The sequence below is a fragment of the Piliocolobus tephrosceles genome, chromosome 4, assembly GCF_002776525.5.
Source record: "Piliocolobus tephrosceles isolate RC106 chromosome 4, ASM277652v3, whole genome shotgun sequence".
Lineage (NCBI taxonomy): Eukaryota > Metazoa > Chordata > Mammalia > Primates > Cercopithecidae > Piliocolobus > Piliocolobus tephrosceles.
The window spans coordinates 176519086-176539540 of NC_045437.1; the positions used below are offsets into that span (position 1 = coordinate 176519086).

A 20455-nucleotide genomic window follows, 5' to 3' on the forward strand; every position below is an offset into this window, starting at 1 on the left:
TCAATCAATGACTGGATAAAGAAAATGTGGTATATATACATCATGGAGTACTACTCAGCCATAAAAAGGAACAAAATAATGGCATTCACAGCAACCTGGATGGAATTGGAGACCATTATTCTAAGTGAAGTAACTCAGGAATGGAAAACCAAACATCATATGTTCTCACTCATAAGTGGGAGCTAAGCTATGAGGACACAAAGGCATAAGAGTGACACAGTGGACTCTGGGGACTTGGGGGAAAGTGTGGGTGGGGGGTGAGGGATAAAAGACTACACATTGGGCACAGCGTACACTGCTTGGGTGATGGGTGCACCAAAATCTTAGAAATCACCACTAAATAACTTATTCATGTAACCAGACACCACCTCTTCCCCAAAAATCTATGAAATAAAAAACATATACAAAAAAAAAGTTTCTTTTCTCATCACATTAGGTCAAAATAGGGTACTTAGGATGAGCAGACAGCTCTTCTACAAGTGATGGTTCTGGAATCCAGGCATCTTGCATCTACCTTGTGGCTCCACCATCTGTACCACATGGCTTCCAAGGGTACCATTCCCATCTGAACCAGGCCAGAAGGCAAAGGGCGTGGAGAATCACACACTGCAGGGCTTTATAAGCAAGGCCCAGCAGTGATACTTATCATTTCTGTTCATATTCTATTGCCCAGAACTCAGCTTCATTGCTATCCCTAACTGGAAAATACACCCTAGCTTCCTTTAGGTAAGAGTACATCTACAGTAGAAAGTCATGATACTGTCGGTCGCAGTGGCTCGCACCTGTAATCCCAGCATTTTGGGAGGCCAAAGCAGGAGGATTGCTTGAACCCAGGAGTTCGAGATCAGCCTAGGCAACATAGTGTAGAAATTAGGTCTACAAAAAAACATTTTTTTTAATGAGGCAGGAGGATCACTGGAGCCCAGGAGGTTGAGGCTACAGTGAGCTGTGATCATGACACTGCACTCCCACCTGGGTGGCAGAACAAGACCCTGCCTTGGAAAGGGAAGGGAAGGAAAGGGAGGAGAGGGGATGGCAGGGGAGGGGAGGGAGAGAAAGAGAGAAAGAAAAAAAAGAGAAGGAAGGAAGGAAAGAAAGAAAGAAAGAAAAGAAAGAAAGAGAGAAAGAAAAGAAAGAGAGAGAAAGAAAGGAAAGAAAAAGAGAAAGAAAGAAAAAAGAGGGAGGGAGGGAGGAAGGAAAGAAAGGAGAAGAAAAAGACAGTCATGATAAAGTGCCATATCTTAACTTTCTGTCATTTTTCTTGCTTCCTTCTTCCTCAGTTTGGAGAAAGAATGACCAGTGCTAAGGCTAATATCGTAGCCCTGTGCAATTCACAGATGTGACTCTGATCTGCCCTGTGATTCCCTTTACTTGGCTCTCCAGTGCTTTTATTTTTTTGCTAAGCATTTCTGTTTAGGGGGCACATATTCATGCGATAGTTATTTTTGAATGCTTTGCCTGAAATTGCTTTTATCTCCAGGCTCCCCATGTGTCCGTTTGAAAGGGAAAGCGCTTAGCCTGCAGCCTGGGCACCACGTGTGTTCCGAGATGCTGGCACATGGAAGGCTTAGGAGGTTCCAAATCATTGCCTATTGGCCACCCACAGGCGAATGAAGGAAATGTCTTTTCATTTTCTCTGCTTCTCTCGGACTTAGGTGCCTTATCAGCAGCCAGGGAGAGCTGGGAATACGACTCTGGGGCCAGGGACCTCCAGAGCCCGGACGTGCAGAGCCAGCCAGCCCTCCAGAAGCTGCTCGGGTATGGCGGAAGCTCTTTGCATCAGCAGGCTGCGCTCCACACACTGCTCACGCAGTGCCCGCACGTTGGCAACTCTGTAGGAGGAAGCTGTCTCGAGCTGGCCAACACGGTGAGTACTTTTTGGTTCATGGAACACATATTTCGGCCTGTCTGTATTCCAATACAAATGTTTTAATTTTGTGCTCCAGGGGACATATCCGGTATTGTCTTCTTTACTGCGGTAAATATTGTACCATTGTCAGCATTGCCAGTAATGTTTACTATTCCAAAGTTGCCAGCACTTAGGGACTTTACTTTCATTGAGACGAGAGTAGACTCCTAAAAGGTGTTTTAATTAAGGCTGTAACTTGCACAGGTTTAATTACTAGAAGATGCACACAGCTCTTCCATAAGTAGACTACTTCTATGGTTCTAAACATTACAAATTAATCGTATATACTTGCTTCTGTTCCCTAATTTGGACTTTATTCATTTGAAAAACAAAAAGGAAAATGTTGCATTGAAGGTTTCTTGTTTCTGGTTATACTTTAAGAGTATTTTCTGTCGAAAACTGTGGGACAACTTATAATGTCATTATGTGTAATTTACCTTCCTTTTTCCTTCAAGGTGAGTCACTACAAAGCGACCTTTGGGCAAAGAGCTATTGTCTTCTTTTCTAAGTTAGGGCTGCCAAACGAGGTGGGTGGCTGATGGCCTGGCCATTTTGGGTGACATGCAGACAGTACAAATAGAGATTGCTATCCAACCACTGTGGGAAAGGTCTAAAAGCCTACCTGGCTTTTTGAAACTGAAGTTCGAATGGTAGACTAAGCATCTCAATAACTTTGACTTACGCATATTTACAGTCTGCTTTGATGTAGACCAGTGGTTTTCAGACTCTTTGTGTTTGAGGCACATTTTCTAATTCTTACACTTTTGGTGGGATGTTTGAAGGAACTAGCAAATGTAAATATGACAACTATAATTAAAATACAATCATCAGAAAAATCCCAATTAAATGACATTCTACAAAATACGTAACCAAAACTCCTCAAAAGTGTCAAGGTTATCAAAAACAAGGAAAGTCTGAGAAAGAGAAACTGTCCAGCTAAAAGAAGCCTAAGAAAATATGACAACTAAATATAATGCATACCCTCAATAGGATCCTAGACCAGGAAAAAGGACATTAGAGTAAAACACACATGCAAACACACACACACACACACACACACACGAAGCCTAAAGTATGGACTTTAGTTAATAATAGTGTATCAACATCCGTTCATTAATTGTGACTATTATACCATAATAATGTAAGATGTTAATAAGTAGGAAAAGCTATTTGTGGGGTATGTGATTACTCTCTTGCCTATCTTTGCAAATTTGGTCTAAAACTTTTTTTATTTTTTGAGACAGAGTTTCGCTCTTATTGCCCAGGCTGGAGTGCAATGGCGCGATCTCGGCTCACTGCAACCTCCGCCTCCAGGGTTCAAGCAATTCTCCTGTCTCAGCCTCCCAAGCAGTAGGGATTACAGGTACCCGCTACCATGCCTGGCTAATTTTTTTTTTTTTTTTTTTTTTTTTTTTTTAGTAGAGACAGGGTTTCACCATGTTGGCCAGGCTAGTCTCGAACTCCTGACCTCAAGTGATCCACCCGCCTTAGCCTAAAATTATTATAAAATAAAAAATATATTGAAAACATATAAACATGCACTGCTAGGGTATGATATGTCTCATAAAAACATTCCTAGTTATTGCACTGCTTGTTACTTGGCCGTACTTCAAGAACATTCTTGCACAGTTGGAGTGGAACTCTAACCATCCCAATCTTGCCCTCCTATGTGCTCAGGAGATCAGGCAATTATCAGTGAATATGTCATCTTTCTCCGGCATAGGCCTGGACTTAGGCTGTGCCTGCTTCAAATAATTTGCAGCAAGTTGAACCCTCCTCTGTACTACATCAGCTCAGCCTTTTCTCAAGACAGACATTGCCATGACAGGATGGGTTACAGCAGAAATCAGTGTCACACGGGATCAAAATTTGATGGTACCTTCTCTGGAGGGTTCCAGGTTCATGGCCCACCAGTTTGCTGCAGCAAACCTACTATTGAAAACTGTGGGAGTTGGCTGTTTCCTGTCTCTGTGTAACTCTGTGGTTCCCAGCTTCTCCGGTAACCTCCTGGACTGATTTCTAAGTTCTCCTGTCTCTCCTGATTGGAGGCCAGCTCAGTCCTTGAGGTTCCCATAGCCAGGTTCTCTGAGTTGGCTCTTCAGGGGAGTCAAGGCACAGAGAACTCTCACATACGCAACAGTCATATACATACCCTCTTTTTACTTTACTGGTTAAGCTTTAGAAATGAGGGACACTGCCTAACATTCCCTCTGCACGCTCACTTAAGGCGATCCCTTGGCAAGAACTGAACCATAAATGCAGATGCAGGCACTGAAGTCCTATGACTGTGATGACACTATTTATTTCCTTACCAAATGGAAAAGTAAAACTTTAAAAATACCGTTTGAATTTACAGACCCCTTATTAATGCCATTGGACACTGTGGTAGAGTACGTTTTGGGCCTCCGTTCTTCATCCTCCCCTGTGTCTTCACCATTTGTCATGCAACCCTGCAGTCCTTCTGTCAGACATGTGAGAGTGATGTAGGATAGTTGTTTTAACCATTGCGTTTGCGGTGGTTTGTTTCATAGCCACAGTGACTCAGGGTCTTCTCAGATGGGTCTGTAGAGCCTGATTTGAGAAATACCCTTCCCAGGTGGACAAAGAAAGCAAATAGTCTCTCTAAACTGCATATTTGGGCAATCCCTTTATTTATATAATCACATTAAAAGTAATTTATGTCCCTTCTAAGGAAAAATCTTGAACTAATAAAATTAAGTTTTATTTTTTTTCTTTTAAATAGCTACTAAGAGCAAAAGGCATTTTATCGGTGTCTAGTTAGGAGACAGAAAGCACACAGTAATTCACACAGGGAAAGTTTAATATAAATGATTATTAACTAGTAGCAGAGGATTACCTACTAAGGGTAAAGAAAACCATAATGAACACAGGAATAGCACTTACAAAGAATAGCCACTACCCCTAAGGCTGTTGCCAAGGAAGGAGTGTCAAAGAAGGAACAAATTTGGAAGAGGGCCCTCCCCTCACCCAGGGATGATTCTGACCCCTTTGAAAGGAAGTCTGCAGCCCATTGACTTGCAGAGAATTTCCCTGAGATGTTGCAGGCCAGAGCTGGCAAGCAGGACACCAAACTTCTGAACCTTTGGTCCAGCCTCCTGGGATACCACCCATTGGGGCATCTGCAAGACTCATCAGGTATCACTGAGTTGTCCACTGAGATGCCAGAGGGATTCACAGGGAAGCTGCCTGCTGGAGTGGTGGCAAACCCGCTGAAAAGTCCCCCAAATAGTGCCACTAAAACTTAATAGGGTGAGTCACTAGATGTCCTATGCTGCGGGCCCCTACCCACCACAAGAGCTAGCAGAGGAGAGCACAGCAGAGTCAAGCCACAAGAGTCAAGCTGAGTGTCCTCCAGTGTCTCTCCAGCACCCTCTATTGACAAAGGAGAAATGTTTACATGGTCCAGCTCCAAGACCACAAAACAGGACAAAGAAAGCTGGATTTGGAGATGAGAAGCAACAAATGATAACTAGGCAAAAACATTTTTAGCATTGAGGATTTCCTGGGAGATTCCTACATAAGCTTTTTACCTTTCTAAGCATCTCTTCCTTTTCTTGTACCACCAATCACCAGTCTCCTCATTCTACCTAAGACAGTGGATACCATGAGGCTTAACATACTGTTCACAATGCAAAGGCAACAAGACAGTGTTGTACACAGATACTTACAGCAGGCACAGTTTTATCGAAGGAGCAAAATGGCCACACATTATACAGAATAACAGATTTATTATCATAAGGGCTAGACCTTACACAAATGTGAGAGCTGGTGATACAATCTATGAAGACTATTGGTTCTGTATCTAGTGTTGAGCTTGAAGTTACTATAGGTTTGTCAGATCAGCTGTTAAGAGGGAAAGCTGGATGTATAGGAGAGTAGGGACAAACCAGAACTCATGAGGACCAATGGGACCATTGAGGACAAACTGGAAACCTCTTCTGTGTCTTACCATGTCTAACCTTGATGCTGTGGGTGACCTGCAGGAGAAACTGGCACTCTGTCTCCTGCAGTGTGTCTCCTGCACACACACTTGGCCCAGGACTCAGAGAAGCTGAAGGAGGAGATTTAGTGAATTAGAATTACTGCAAGCCTGGTGCACCCGCAGCAGATTAGCAATAATGTGTGCAAGTGGACAAGGTGCATAGTGCCTGCTATGGTTTGTTTTCCCTCCAAACGTCATACGGGAATTTAGTTGCCGTTATGACAGTATTAAGAGGTGGGACAATTGAGAGGTGATTAGGCCGTGATAGCTCCATCCTCATAGATGGGATTGGTGCCACTTTAAAAGGACCAGTTCCATCCTCTCTCTCTCTCTCTGTCTCTCTTTTTCTCTCACCATCTTCTTGCCCTTGCACTCTTTCACCATGTGATAACACAATAAGAAGTCACCTGGCAGATGCCAGTGCCTTGATATTGGGCTTCCCAGCCTCCAGAACTATAAGCCAATTAATTTCTATTCATTATAAATTACCTGGTTTCAGATATTCTGTGATAGCAGCACGAAAGAGACTAAGACAGTACCCTGCACCAAGTTTCAGAGCATAAAATGTATGACTTCTTTACTTCTTCCTTCTGGATTTCACACAGAGTGTCTCTCATGGCCAAACAGAACCATACGGGAAAGAGAACTCGGGAATATGGTTCCAGCTTAGCTGAATTTAGTACCAAGTCACCACAAAGCAGCAGCAAAACTCAGTGTAATGTAAGCCCATAAAACTATGGGTAAAGCAATATGAGATATTTTAAGAGTTTGGTAAAGAGGGGATGCAGTGGAAAAGATATATTGCCTGTCTTCTGATAGATATTTTTCTACCAAGATTTGTATTACCAAGAAAGAATGCTAGTATAAATTATAATGTTATGGATTCTGAGTAGTAACATATGTAAGTATTCTAAAACATAAAACATAACAGAAGTTTCATTTTCTAGATACAGCAGCATTAAATTCCTGAATAAAATAGCAATGTCTAGATAAATTCTGTCAGCTATGCTACTTGGTTTTTAAAGTATTAATTATAGGCTTTATTTTTCATTAATAAAAGTATTGATGTACATTAAAATTATACTAGAAAAGAAGCCATGTGGACAATAGAAAGTTGATGAAAAGTTGAAGTAATCGTTTGTCTCTGTCTTCCCTAATTTAAAAGGTCTTCACCAACTTTTTAAAATGTATTCTTGAATTGCTTTTAATATAGGGAACTTTTCATTTCTCCTTCTGCAATCTTAACACACTACAGTCATTATGGTACTTGCCAAATTTGGGGATACCAAACTTTGATCTAGAGGATGTGTCCTAGCTTCATGGTTAAAGCAAGGCTGATTGTTCTATGAGCACCCTCTTCTGGGCATTGTTCGGAGTCAAAGAACAAAAAATTCTTCAGCATAGGGCATGCTTGTCACCCTTTAGATTTTCAGGGAATTAGGATAGGACAAATAAAATATTGGAATTTTGAGAAAAGGGCTAAGGAATGGCCTAGAATATAGGGTTGATTTTTTAAAAATTCAGAACATTGGCTGGGCACGGTGGCTCACACCTGTAATGCCAGCACTTTGGGAGGCTGAGACAGGCGGATCACTTAAGGTCAGGAGTTCAAGACCAGCCTGGCCAACATGGTGAAACCACATCTCTACTAAAAATACGAAAATTAGCTGGGTGTGGTGGTGCATGCCTGTAATCCCAGCTACTCAGGAGGATGAGACCAGAGAATTGCTTGAACGCGGGAGGCGGAGGTTGCAGTGAGCTGAGATCATGCCACTGCACTCCAGCCTGGGTGACAGAGTGAGACTCCATCTTAAAAAAAAAAAAAGAAAAAAAAAATCAGAAGTCAGAACCTTGAATTGTCACTTCCAAGTGATTGAGACTGATTTTTAAAAAAATATGTATTGTAAATATATATGTAATACGGCCGGGCATGGTGGCTCACGCCTGTAATCCCAACACTTTGGGAGGCCAAGGTGGGCAGATCACTTGAACCCAGGAGTCTGACCAGCCTGGGCAACATGGTGAAACCATGTCTCTACAACACAAATATTAGCTGGGTGTGGTGGCACATACCTGTGGTCCCAGCTACTTGGGAGGCTGAAGTGGGAGGATCGCTTGAGCTCGGGAGGTGAAAGATACAGTGAACCAAGATCACACCACTGCCCTCCAGCCTGGGCAACAGAACTAGACCCTATCTAAAAAAAAAAGTGTATGTAATATATATTTAATATATGCAAATATTCTAAAACATAAAACATAACAGAAGTTTCACTTTCTAGATACAGCAGAGATAAATTTCTGAATGAAATAGCAATGTCTAGATAGATTCTGTCAGCTATACTACTTGGTTTTTAAAGTATTAGCTTTATTTTTATTAATAAAACTATTAATTGATGTACACTAAAATAAATTATACTATAAAAGAAGTCATATGCATAACAGAAAATTGATGAAAAGTAAAAGTAATCATTTGTCTCCCTGTCTTCCCTCATTTATAGATATATAAATTTATAATATATTTATATAAATATGTAAATACATGTATATATGAATACATATATACGTAGATGTATGTATATATACATATACATATATAAATACATATATAAATACATATGAAGCAAAGACATTTTAGTTTTGTGCTATTAGTTATCTAACATACCAGCTATCTGTGGGAAGTGCACTGTTTCATGAGTTTTTCTGTAACATTTCCAATGATGACATTGTAAACACAGACTCATTTCTATGCAGATGAAGATGGTAAAGTCTGCATTCTGCACCCTGCTGCTCAAGGCTGTCTTCTTCTCCTTTGGATGACTTGGCTTCAACTTTGCCCATTTTAAGATTTAATTTTGTGTTTAATGCTTTTTTGCAAAAGTAATTTACATTTTTAAAGGAGAAAAAAAGTCATGAGTTGTGAAAATAAAATCATGCGAATTAAAAAACTGACATAGCAAGTTTTGCTCCTCTGTGTATCCAACAGTCAAAAACTCCAAGCAGCCTTTTTACTTTAGGCTGGTTTAACATCTGTGAATTGGAAATCGAATTAAAACTGTGTATTATCATGCTCTTTGCTATATGATCAGAATTATTAATATAGTCATTATTAACTGAACCTTGATACAACACTATTGGTTACTTTGGAGAATACTGCACATCCACACGTTTCAGCCAGTACAGAAACATCTTGAAAAGGTTTGGGAATAAGAGTTATAGTCGTGGTGAGAGAGACGGAGGTCTTCTTTTTGGTTTAACCACTTGATCAACTTCTTGTGTTTCACATTAGTTTTTGGTTTGTTTCCCCCTTTCTTCATTTCAACGATAAAGTACCGAGGAGTTTTTCTGTTTGTTTTTACACTTTTCAATTTCCACAGTCCTTATTATTCTCCTTCTTATTAGATCTGCTACCTTGATGTTTTAGGGTCAAGGGATTTGAAAATTCTTAAGAAGAATTTTCAGAAATTTTGAAATAAAGCAAAAAGATTACTGGGTGCTGGTTCAAACTCGTATTAGATCCTCTAAGAATCAGCTGATACTTCAGGAGATGTAGCTTTCTTTGGCTATTTGCTATTAATTGAAGTCTAGAATCTGTAGCATTTGGATGTTAATTTGTAGAAGATTGGTAAGTTACTGATGACTTTTGTCTGGTAGAGATACAAATTACTTTTGCCCAGCAGGGAAGGTAACCCCAAATGTTATATTTTATTTGCCCTAGTAAAACGGCAACCATTTTGTTACTAACTTTGCAGTCCTATGCCAGCATTATTTTTTTCTACTGAATTTATATTTACCAGTGTCTTCTATTCTTTTTTTTTTTTTTTTTTTTTGAGACAGTTCTCATTCTGTCACCCAGGCTGGAATGCACTAGCTTGCCACAGTCTTGACCTCTTGGGCTCCCGCAGTCTTCCCACCTCAGAGTCCCACAGTGCTGGGATTGTAGGCGTAAGTCACTGTGCCTGGCCTCTTCTATCCTTCTTTAAATCAGCTTTATTATCCTGCCAGTTTCCTCAAGGAATTGAGTAAATCTCAGGAAAATACTTATTTATAGCCAGGGATGGTGGCACATACCTCCAGTTCCAACTACTTGGGCAGCTGAGGTGGGAGGATTGCTTGAGGCCAGAAGTTCGAGGTTGCAGTGTGCTGTGATCATGCCTGCACCCTAGCCTGGGCAACATAGCAAGCCATTGTCTCAAAAAATAAAGAAAACATCAAAAAAGAAAGTTACTTACAAGTGGCTACATTTAGGGTAGTATTTGGAAATAGAAACTAAAAAAATTCTAAAGAAATGAGATCTTTCAAGGAGATTTCCAGATATTTACCGATCACTATTTTATAGTCTAAGAGCTGTCTCAAGATGATGTTGTTGTCATCAGGAGTTCTCAAGGTGGTATTGTCATTAAAAACCATGCTGAATAATCTTGTATGTGGAATTCACTTAGAAATACCAGATCATGGCCAGAAGCAGCGGCTCACACTTGTAATCCGAGCACTTTGGGAGGCTGAGGTGGGCAGATCACCTGAGGTCAGGAGTTCAAGACCAGCCTGGTCAACATGGTGAAACCCTGTCTCTACTAATAATACAAAAATTAGCCGGGTGTGGTGGCAGGTGCCTGTACTCCAAGCTACTCGGGAAGCTGAGGCAGGAGAATCATTTCAACCCAGGAGGCAGAGGTTGCAGTGAGCCAAGATGGCACCACTGTGATCCGGCCTGGGCAACAGAGCGAAGCTCTGTCTCAAAAAAAAAACACACAAAAAAAAACCAAAAACCCAAAACAAAAACAAGAACAAAAGAAACAGATCACGAAAAAGTAATACTTTCTACCTACAGAGAGAAGAGTCCTCAAAAAACTTCAGTCTAACCTTTTTATTTTAAAAACAGGGATATGGAGGCGCAGATCAAAATATCCACCTAAGGACACACAAAAGTAGTAGAACCAAGACTGTAGGGTAAATTTCCTGACACTCACTACTAACACTACTACACCCCGTCCTGGTCTAGAGGATGTCCCTGGTTATTGGCAAGAGAAGGAACAGCTGCTGGGAGAAAGAGCTACTTCAGATCTTTGCTAGTGGACTCTGAGTCACTCCTCTGCTCTGCTCAGTTGTACTGGGTTATTTTTCTGATGTCTTCTAATCCTCTTTGCAGAGCGAATGTTCAGCCAGAATACCACAGGACAGATGGTTGAAATATTGACATACTTTTGTCCCAGGTCCCCTACTCTCTTGGCTAATTAGTCCTTGTACTAGGAACCCAGAACCTCTCCACAGTTTGGCATCTAAGGGGTTAATGCTGGCCCTGCAAAGGGAAGAGGCAAAATTGCTGCCAGCTGGCATCATCCAGGCATCTGTTCTGGTTGGCTAGTGCCTATGCCAAACTAGTTGTGAAATAGCTTTAATATTTCTTCTGCCCTTTGGCAATCTGTTGGACTGAAACAAGGAATCCATGTGTAGGACCTGAAGAAAGTGTTGGCACCAACAGATAGTGAGGTGGTAGGAAGCCGTCATATCACTCTCTTAATAATTGACAGTATTTTTAAAAATGATTCTATTGGATAGTTCAACAGAGGTTCATTTTTATTCTGTTTCCTACTATCTTTCAGGTAAAGAGCTCTGATAAAGGGATTTAGAAAAATTGTAAGTACACTAGAGGGCAGTGGTCCCATATCTAGACACCTGGCAATTACCACTTCCTTTGCATTTCTTTGCCTTTCCTTTTGTGTAGGGGAGGGGAAGAGGAGTTTTTGTCACATAATACAAATGCCATTTATGTCTGAAGTATTTGATAAAAACAGAGTAGCTGCTTGGCAGCACCCTGTCTATCATTTATTGTAGTTTCTTTTCCATCCTTCCTCCAGTGCCTTATCTCAGCATTAACATCTTAATGACTTTTTGCTTTTTTGAAGAAAAGGCAAAGGAGAGATAGGGAACATACATTCCTACTCTGGGGTAGTAAGGTTTTCTATCTTTGCATCTTTGTATTTGAAAATAAAATCATGAATTAAGAATGAGGAAGAACAAAGGTACAGGAATGTATTCTTGTATTTTGTATGTGCAGAGGTGTTAAAAGAAAAAGTTTAGACAAATTAAATTTCACAGGGTTTAACTGAGCAAAGAATGATTCAGGAATCACTCAGCTCTCAGAACCAGAAGCGGTTCAGAGAGCTCTGCTTCACTACATGGGCAGGCAGCATTTATGGACAGAGGACAAAAGTCAGGTACAGAAACTTGACTGATTACAGCTTGGCATTTGCCTTATTTGAATATGGTCTGATCAGTTGGCTGCCTATGATTTACTGAGACTCAGCTATTTGTTACAAAACTATGCTCCTAAGTTAGGCTTTCAGTTAGTTGATGTACTAAGTTAGACTGCAATTAATTACATGAGGACTCAACTGTCCTTATGTAATTCAGGCCAAATTTAGTTTGACAGAGGCAAAGGTCACTTAGATGACTCTGCACTGCTGCCCCCTTCTTCATGATCACCAAGGACAATCATGTTTTAGCTCCCTCTGTTTCCCTCTCCTGCCCCACTACTAAGTAGAAGGGAGCCCTGCTTTCTGGAGGAGAGGCTAAGCTGATCTATATACACTAAAGGGACGGACTGGAGGTGAGTGGATGGGGTAGGGAAGAAAGAAGTTCCATTGCAGTTGGATAGTATAATAGATTTCAAGGGGAGAAAGCAAAGGGACATTAAAAAATATGTCAATAGATTATTGATGAGTGTGCCTTTGATGAAATATGATACCTTAAATAAAGAATTGTATCTATTATTAATTGCTTTTGGTTGTTGGACTGTTTCTTTGAAAGAGATAATCCTCTGAAACTACTTTGTATGGGTTCCTGGATTTATAAAAGTTATATATAGAATGAACTTGCAGACACTGGCATTTTCATTTGTGAGATCTATAGCAGTTGTGTTTATATATGTGTGTGTATATGTATATATGCATGTATGTATACATATATGTATATATGTATGTGTGTATATATGTATGTGTGCATATATGTTTCTCTGTGTGTGTGTGTGTGTGTGTGTATAGTTTATTCACCATGTTTACTCTTAGGCCCAGGTGGGAGATAAGATGCTCTTCTTCCAGTTCACCCAACTAGAGGCCTGGGTGGGAGGAAGAACACCTGGACCCTCATAGCAACATGTCCTCTGCAACAAAGGGACAGGGACTCTCTGTGCATTTCGCTTGGTGTTGCTAATATTCTTTGGGGATTTACCGCACACGGCATATTGTGTCACTTGCTGTGCGTAGATTATCTTGCTTAATCCTCACAACTTTATGCTGTATATATAGATATAGGTATGATCCCCCATTTACCCGTGAGAAATTTCAGGATTACAGAGGTTGCCTGGGATGAAACAGTGAACATGTAGCAGGCTGAGATGTGAATCCAGGTTTGTTTGACTCCACAGCTTGAATTTGTAGCTACTGATTTATGTGCCCCAAGGGAAGGAGGGATGCTGCAGGCAGTGTCATTGGGAAATCATTTGTTCTTCCTACCCATTCCACGGGCTGCAGTGCTGTCTCACACATCCGAACTGGACGTAGGTTCCTGATCTTATTCCTCTGTTGGAATCGAAATGATGCCCTGACTGTTTTGGGGATAGCCTGGGACATAAACACACATGCACACACACTGGATTTTCATTTCTCTGATTTTGTATGAGACATTGTTACTGGAGAGTAATTAAAACCCCTGGTGAATTTATGCTGGGGCCTCCTGACGTGATTGTGCAGTTATTTATCCTTAGACAACAGGGAGGATTAGCATTAAATGCTGAAAGAAATGCATCTGCCACGTTGATGCAGTTAGAGGCATCTATCAAAGATGCGTTTGGAACCCAGAGGCCTCATTCTACTTGCCGAGAGTGCTGGAGGCTGTTTTCAGCTAGACTTAAAAGTGAAGAGAAAAACCATTGGTAGTAAGAGAGGTGGAGCTCACATTAACTTCTCAGTAGATTCTTCTGAGGCAGAAGCATCATCTCTTCCCTAGCCCTGTCTGCCTTGTATCTTTTAGGTAATAGTCCCTGCTATGGATCAGGGCAAAACCTTTCCCTAGAGACAGAAGCAGGCAGAAGGAATTAATGTGTTCCTGCCATTATTCCTAATAATAACTGGTCACATGTGCTAAGTGTGCAGTACATGTAGGATATTGGTAGAAGCGCTTTGCCAGCATCATCTCATTTAATTCTCAGATGGCCAGTCCCTCTTCAAACCTAACCCTCTCCACCCCTTCCTTCCTAATCTAACACTTATTATGCCATTTGTTTCTCTTAGGGGAGAGGTAAGTCGTATTTATAAGACTGGCATTTACATTAGCTCAAGAAGTGAATGTTGCCAGGTACGAAGGGAAAAGGATTAGCAGATCTATGAATTATGGTGTCAATTATACTTGTATTGAGAAGGATAATCATTTGTTAGTTGTTAGATCTTATTCCGTGTTTATATATGTCAGGTTTATTTTTCATACTGAGGAATAATACTATTAGGTATTCCTAATGTTATTCCTAAATATTCCTAATATTTTTCATACTGAGGTATAATACTATTAGGTTGGTGCAAAAGTAATTGTGCTTTTTGCCATTACTTTTAATGGCAAAAACTGCGATTACTTTGCACCAACCTAATAATTATTATTTCAAAAACCCGAATGTCAGCTACTCTTTGTCCTTCAGGTTTTGTTTCTGTTCATTTCAGCTCTGTTTTCTCCTCATTGCAACCCAGACTTGGAACTTAGTGATGAATTTAGGATTGCAAAAGAATTGGTGGGCAATATCTTAGTAAGGAATGAGTACATAGAGGATTATATATATATATATATATATTTTTTTTTTTTTTTTTTTTTTTCTGGTTTGAGACTGAGTCTCAGTCTGTCACCAGTCTGGAGTGCAGTAGCACGACCTCGGCTCACTGCAACCTCTGCCTCCCGGGTTCAAGTGATTCTCCTGCCTCAGCCTCCCGAGTAGCTGGGACTACAGGTGCACGCCACCACACCCAGCTAATTTTTTATTTTTAGTAGAGATGGGGTTTCACCATGTTGGCCAGGCTGGTCTCGAACCCTGACCTCAGGTGATCTGCCTGCCTCGGCCTCCCAAAGTGCTGGGATTACAGGTGTGAGCCACTGCGCCCGGCTGAGATTTATGTTAAATGTAAATCCCACCCCCCAACACACACATACCTCTCTTTTCAAGCAAACAGCTTAAGAGTTTCTATTTGATACTTCTGTCCTCTAGAGATCCTCCTTTATCCCAGATCTGAAGCTTTTCTCCATACCTTCACACCCCTCTCCCAAGCAATGCTCCTGCTTACTTACTCTTGTCTACCTCCTTATTTTTTGTTGGAGGGATGCAAATTTCTCTCCTAATATTATATGTTGAAATGTAGGCACCATGTTTGTTGCTAAACATGACATTAGCATCTTATGCTTTTACCCTGTGTGAATTATAAAAGCATTCCTTGCAAGGAAATGCCTCACTCTCTTTAAGAGATATTTTGGGGGAATAAAATTTTTATTTCATTGTAGAAAAAGACCCTATTGACAGAATCTGAAATGAGGGATCATTTACAGAATCTTGATTCTAAATAGTTTAATATAATCTACCTTAATTCGGACATTTTATGTTTAACATAATACTGGAATAGATTCATTACCATAGAAGATGATGAAGATAACACAGAGAGTGTTAAGAATGACTGAATCCATATAGGGTAGTGAGAACTATTGAAAATTCATTATAAACTTCATATTGCACTTGCTATGGGTTGAATATGTCCCCTCCAAAATTCGCATTGAAACTTAACCCCCATCATGGTGCTATTAAGAGGTAGGGCCTTTTGGTAAGTGACAAAGTAATGAGGATTCCATATAAATGAGCTAGAGGGAACTAGCTTAGGCCTTTTGGCCTTCCATCTCTTCCACTATGTGAAGACACAGCATTTGGCCTCTCCAGAGTACACAGCAACAGGGCACCATCTGGAAGATCTTGGCACTTTAATCTTGGACTTTCCAGCCTCCAGAACTGTGAGAGTAAATTTCTGTTCTTTATAAATTATCCAGTCGCAAGTATTTTGTTATAGTAGCACAAATGGACTAAGACAGCACCCAAATGATACATAAATAATATGTAATGATTTCTGTTATGTGTCCTAACTTTTCTTTTACTATGGAACCAGAAATAACCTTTAACCAGGTAGCCTTGGTTCTGTCTCGGTTCTTCTGTGTGTCCCATATTACTCTTGTGTTGCTTGATTCATACTGAGATGTGAGAAATTCGGACCATATCACATTCAAACATGTTTTTTGTACCTGTGCATATTAATGGCTTTAATCTAGACAAAACATCTAATTTATATTCAAAGATATAAATACAACCCTAATTCGTGTGTTTGCTTAATGCCTCTCTGCCCCTTGCTCCGCGCTCCCTGGTATCTCAGATTACTTTTTACAATATGGTCCAGATTCCCTGCTTTCAGTTTTCCAGAGTTCAGATACATTAAGATCATGTGTCTGTTAGACCTTGTTGGCTAAAAATGTTTCCAGGGATTTCAGAAAGGTAACTGTTGTATCAGAGGAGTAAAACCGTGTCAGTGTTGGCTGTGGATCAAGGGTTTAAAATTTCTGTGAAATTCAACTGTGAAGTGACTCTTTTTAGAAGGAAAATACAGGTTTATGTTCTTGACAATCTGCTGTCAAATGGATTAAACCTTGATTGGAATGGCACCATATGCTATAATACTTTCCATTAAGCAAATGACTTTCTGTTGTTCAATAAAGTAGTCAAGATTACCACCGAGACTGAGGTTTCTCTGAGCCCACAGCACTTGTGATTCTGTGTGCTTGCTTTAAGAGCAGCAAAAGCCTTTGCAGGGAAATCTAGGAAGCCGTATGAAAGTAAGAGTGGCTGCAGTCCGTGAGGATAATTTCTATTTCAACGTTAGATTTAAGTCAGTAAAAAAAAAAAAAAAAAAAAAAAATACTGCGAGAAGCCCAAGTAATGAAAACAACCACAATTTAATACACTTCTCCAGACAGGTTTTGTTTTGAGGTTGAAAATTCACTTTGAGCACTCTTATTGTGTGAATTATTAACATTCAGTTTGTCTTTTCAAGCGCTGCCCCTATAATATATTTCAAAGGGTTAGGATTGGTTAGAGTCTGTGGTGAGAAGGAAACACTGGGAATTCTTTCCCAATATTATCACACAACACCTTTCCTTCCCACCCCTCTAACTTATTTATCTCATTGTGAGTTATAAAAATGATTCCAGGGCTGGAAGCAGTGGCTCATACCTGTAATACAGACACTTTGGGAGGCCAAGACAGGAGAACTGCTTGAGCCCAGGAGTTTGAGACCAGCCTGGGCAACATAGCGAGACCCTGCCTTTACGGAGATTTTTTTTTTTTTAATTAGCTGGGCATGGTGACATGTGCCTGTAGTCCCAGCTACTTGGGAGGCTGGGGTGGGAGGATCCCTTGAGCCCAAGAGTTTGAGGCTGCAGTGAGCTATGACTGCACCACTGCACTCTAGCCTGGGTGACAGAGGGAGACCCTGTCTCTAAAAAAAAAAGTTCCAAAACTTCCTACAAAGTGAACAGTCTTCAACTTTTATTTTCCTTTTGTAAGAAGGTAGGTAAGGTAATGAGGTAAGAAGGTAGGCAGAAATTAAGGAAATTAATATTTGTAGAAAATGGCAGCTCAGAGTAACAGCTGCAGGCTTGGATAGATTGCCAGTGCTGCCTTTAGATTCTCAGAAAGAAATAGAGGTAGTGTTATTCGTGCCATCTATTTTCTTCTGTATATTTTCTGTATCTTTCAAATTGCTTAACATCAGAATTTATGGTTTTTATAATAGAGAAGGAAAAACCTTTAAAATTATAGGTTTAGCCTGTATATTTTACATATGGGAATAGGGATACTGGAAGGATACTCACCAACATGAAAACAGTGTTTATCTTGTGTAATTAGGGTGATTGGTAGTTTCTTCTCTTTTGCACGTTTACATTTCTTATTTTTTTCCAATGAATATTATGTGTGTAATAAACAAGGATTTTTCTACAGTGAACATTGTCTGCATAATAAAAAATTATATATTTTTAAAAATCATGCCCACACCAAAAAGTAAATATTTGTACTATATAAATATTTGTATATTGTATACAAATACAATATACAAATTTGCCTAGCAAGTAGATAACTCCTCCTAAATTTGGAATTGGATTTAGCGAGGTTCAGAGGCTGCCTCAGAAAGGATTCTGGGGTTCTACAGAAACCAGCAAAATCCTCGTTACTCTCTCCCATCCATTTGTTTCCTCCCTTGCAACACCGCAGAGGCCATACCAGGCCTGATTTTGGAATAACAGCAAGAGTAATACTAGTAACAACTAGATATTTATGTAACTCCTAATACTTCCAAATCTTTCCTGGCCGTTCTTCTCTGAGCCTCTAAATAACTGAAAAGTAGACAGTAAGCCAGGCATTAGTGGTCGTTCCCACACTACAGCCCAAGTGATACTATTTATTTAGAGGCATTGTCTTGCTATGGTGCCCAGGATGCAGTGCACTGGCTTTTCACAGGCATGATCGTAGTGCACTGCAGCCTTGAATTCCTGGGCTTGAGTGATCGTCCTGCTTCAGCCTCCTGAGTAGCTGGGACTGCAGGTGTGCATTACTGCTCCAGGCCCACGTGAGATTTTTAAAACAGAGAGAATCGTGTTAGTCTTCTAAAGATTCATGAAAGGATTCCCAATGTGTTACAAATATAATTTAAACTTTTCACAAGAAGTTCTACCTGATATGGCTAAGAGCACCTCTGTGACCTCACCTTTCCCATTTCCCTGTAGGAATTTGCTCTGGCTACACTGTCCTGTATACAACTCTGGATCTTCCCTCTGCCATTCAGCTTTCTCGTTTCGGAATGCTGTTCTTCCTACCACCACTGCGACCACCTTCCACCCCAGAGCTGGCTCCATTTTATCCATTCTCAGCTTAAATGTCTCTTTCTCAAAGAAGCCTTTCCTGACCGCTTGTTTAAGTAGGTGTGTTCTCACCTCGTCACCCACCTCTCTTCTGTATTAGTTATCTATTACAGCACAGCAAATGACCCCAAACCTTAGTGGCTTTAAACAATAAACGTTTATTGTCTCACATAGTTTCTGTGGATCAGGAATCCAGGAGTGGTTTGGCTGGGTGGTTCTGGCTCAAGGTCTCTCATGAGGTAGCAGTCAAGTCATCAGGCAGGGCTGCAGTCATCTGAAGGCCTGACCAAGGCTGGAGAATCTGCCTCCAAAGTGGCCTCTTCAAACACCAAGCAAGTTAGTGCTTGGTTAGTACCTCATGATGTGGGCCTCTCCGTGGGGCCACACGCATACCATCACGACACGGCAGCTGGCTTCCCTCAGAGCGAAAGAGCCAAGAGAGCAAGGCAGAGCTACAGTGTCTTTTATGACCTAGCTGCCTCAGAAGTCATGCACTGTCATTTATGCAGTATCCTATTGGTTACACAGGTCAGTCCTATTGAGCTTGGAAGAGGTACAAGGAAATGAATACTGGGAAACGGAGATCACTATAAGCTATCTTGGAAGCTGGTTCTTCATCTTCTATCACTCAGTTTTCTAACTATTACCAATTCATTGCTTACTTGTTTCTTGTTTGGCTCCTCTCATTCATTACCTCGCTATCCTTTGTACCCAGCCCAGTGCCTAATGTATAGTTGAGGCTCGGTAAATATTTATGGAATAAGTAGGAAACACTTATCTTTTGATAACCGATTACTTAAAACAGGAGGTAGAAATAGGCATAAAATCAACATTACTGGTGGATGTTGACTTTACCCAAGAAACTAATTGAATAATTGGATGTTTGTAGGGGGAGTTGATTTCCTCTTTATTTAATGAAACACTTTCATTTATTTTAGTCAAGAAATTGTAATGTGTAATTTTTGTTTTCTCATAATTGATTTCTTTTTTTTTTTAAATTATACTTCAAGTTCTAGGTTCTAGGGTACATGTGCATAACGTGCAGCTTTGTTACATATGTATACATGTGTCATGTTGGTGTGCTGCACCCATCAACTCGTCAGCACCCATCAATTCATCATTTATATCAGGTATAACTCCCCAATGCAATCCCTCCCCCCCCTCCCATGATAGGCCCCAGTGTGTGATGTTCCCCTTCCCGAGTCCAAGTGAGCTCATTGTTCAGTTCCCACCTATGAGTGAGAACATGCGGTGTTTGGTTTTCTCTTCTTGTGATAGTTTGCTAAGAATGATGGTTTCCAGCTGCATCCATGTCCCTACAAAGGACACAAACTCATCCTTTTTTATGGCTGCATAGTATTCCATGGTGTATATGTGCCACATTTTCTTAATCCAGTCTGTCACTGATGGACATTTGGGTTGATTCCAAGTCTTTGCTATTGTGAATAGTGCCGCAATAAACATACGTGTGCATGTGTCTTTGTAGTAGCATAATTTATAATCCTTTGGGTATATACCCAGTAGTGGGATGGCTGGGTCATATGGTACATCTAGTTCTA

At 40.5% G+C, this 20455-nt stretch overlaps 1 protein-coding gene across 1 annotated transcript in view; it reads left to right on the plus strand.

Moving 5' to 3' along the window:
* MCC (MCC regulator of WNT signaling pathway) overlaps positions 1-20455 on the plus strand; it is a 469138-nt gene that overhangs the window by 145167 nt on the left and 303516 nt on the right. The window contains exon 3 of the mRNA XM_023197695.2: positions 1656-1867. Coding sequence (XP_023053463.1) covers positions 1656-1867 — 212 coding nt within the window. The remainder of the gene's footprint in view (positions 1-1655; positions 1868-20455) is intronic.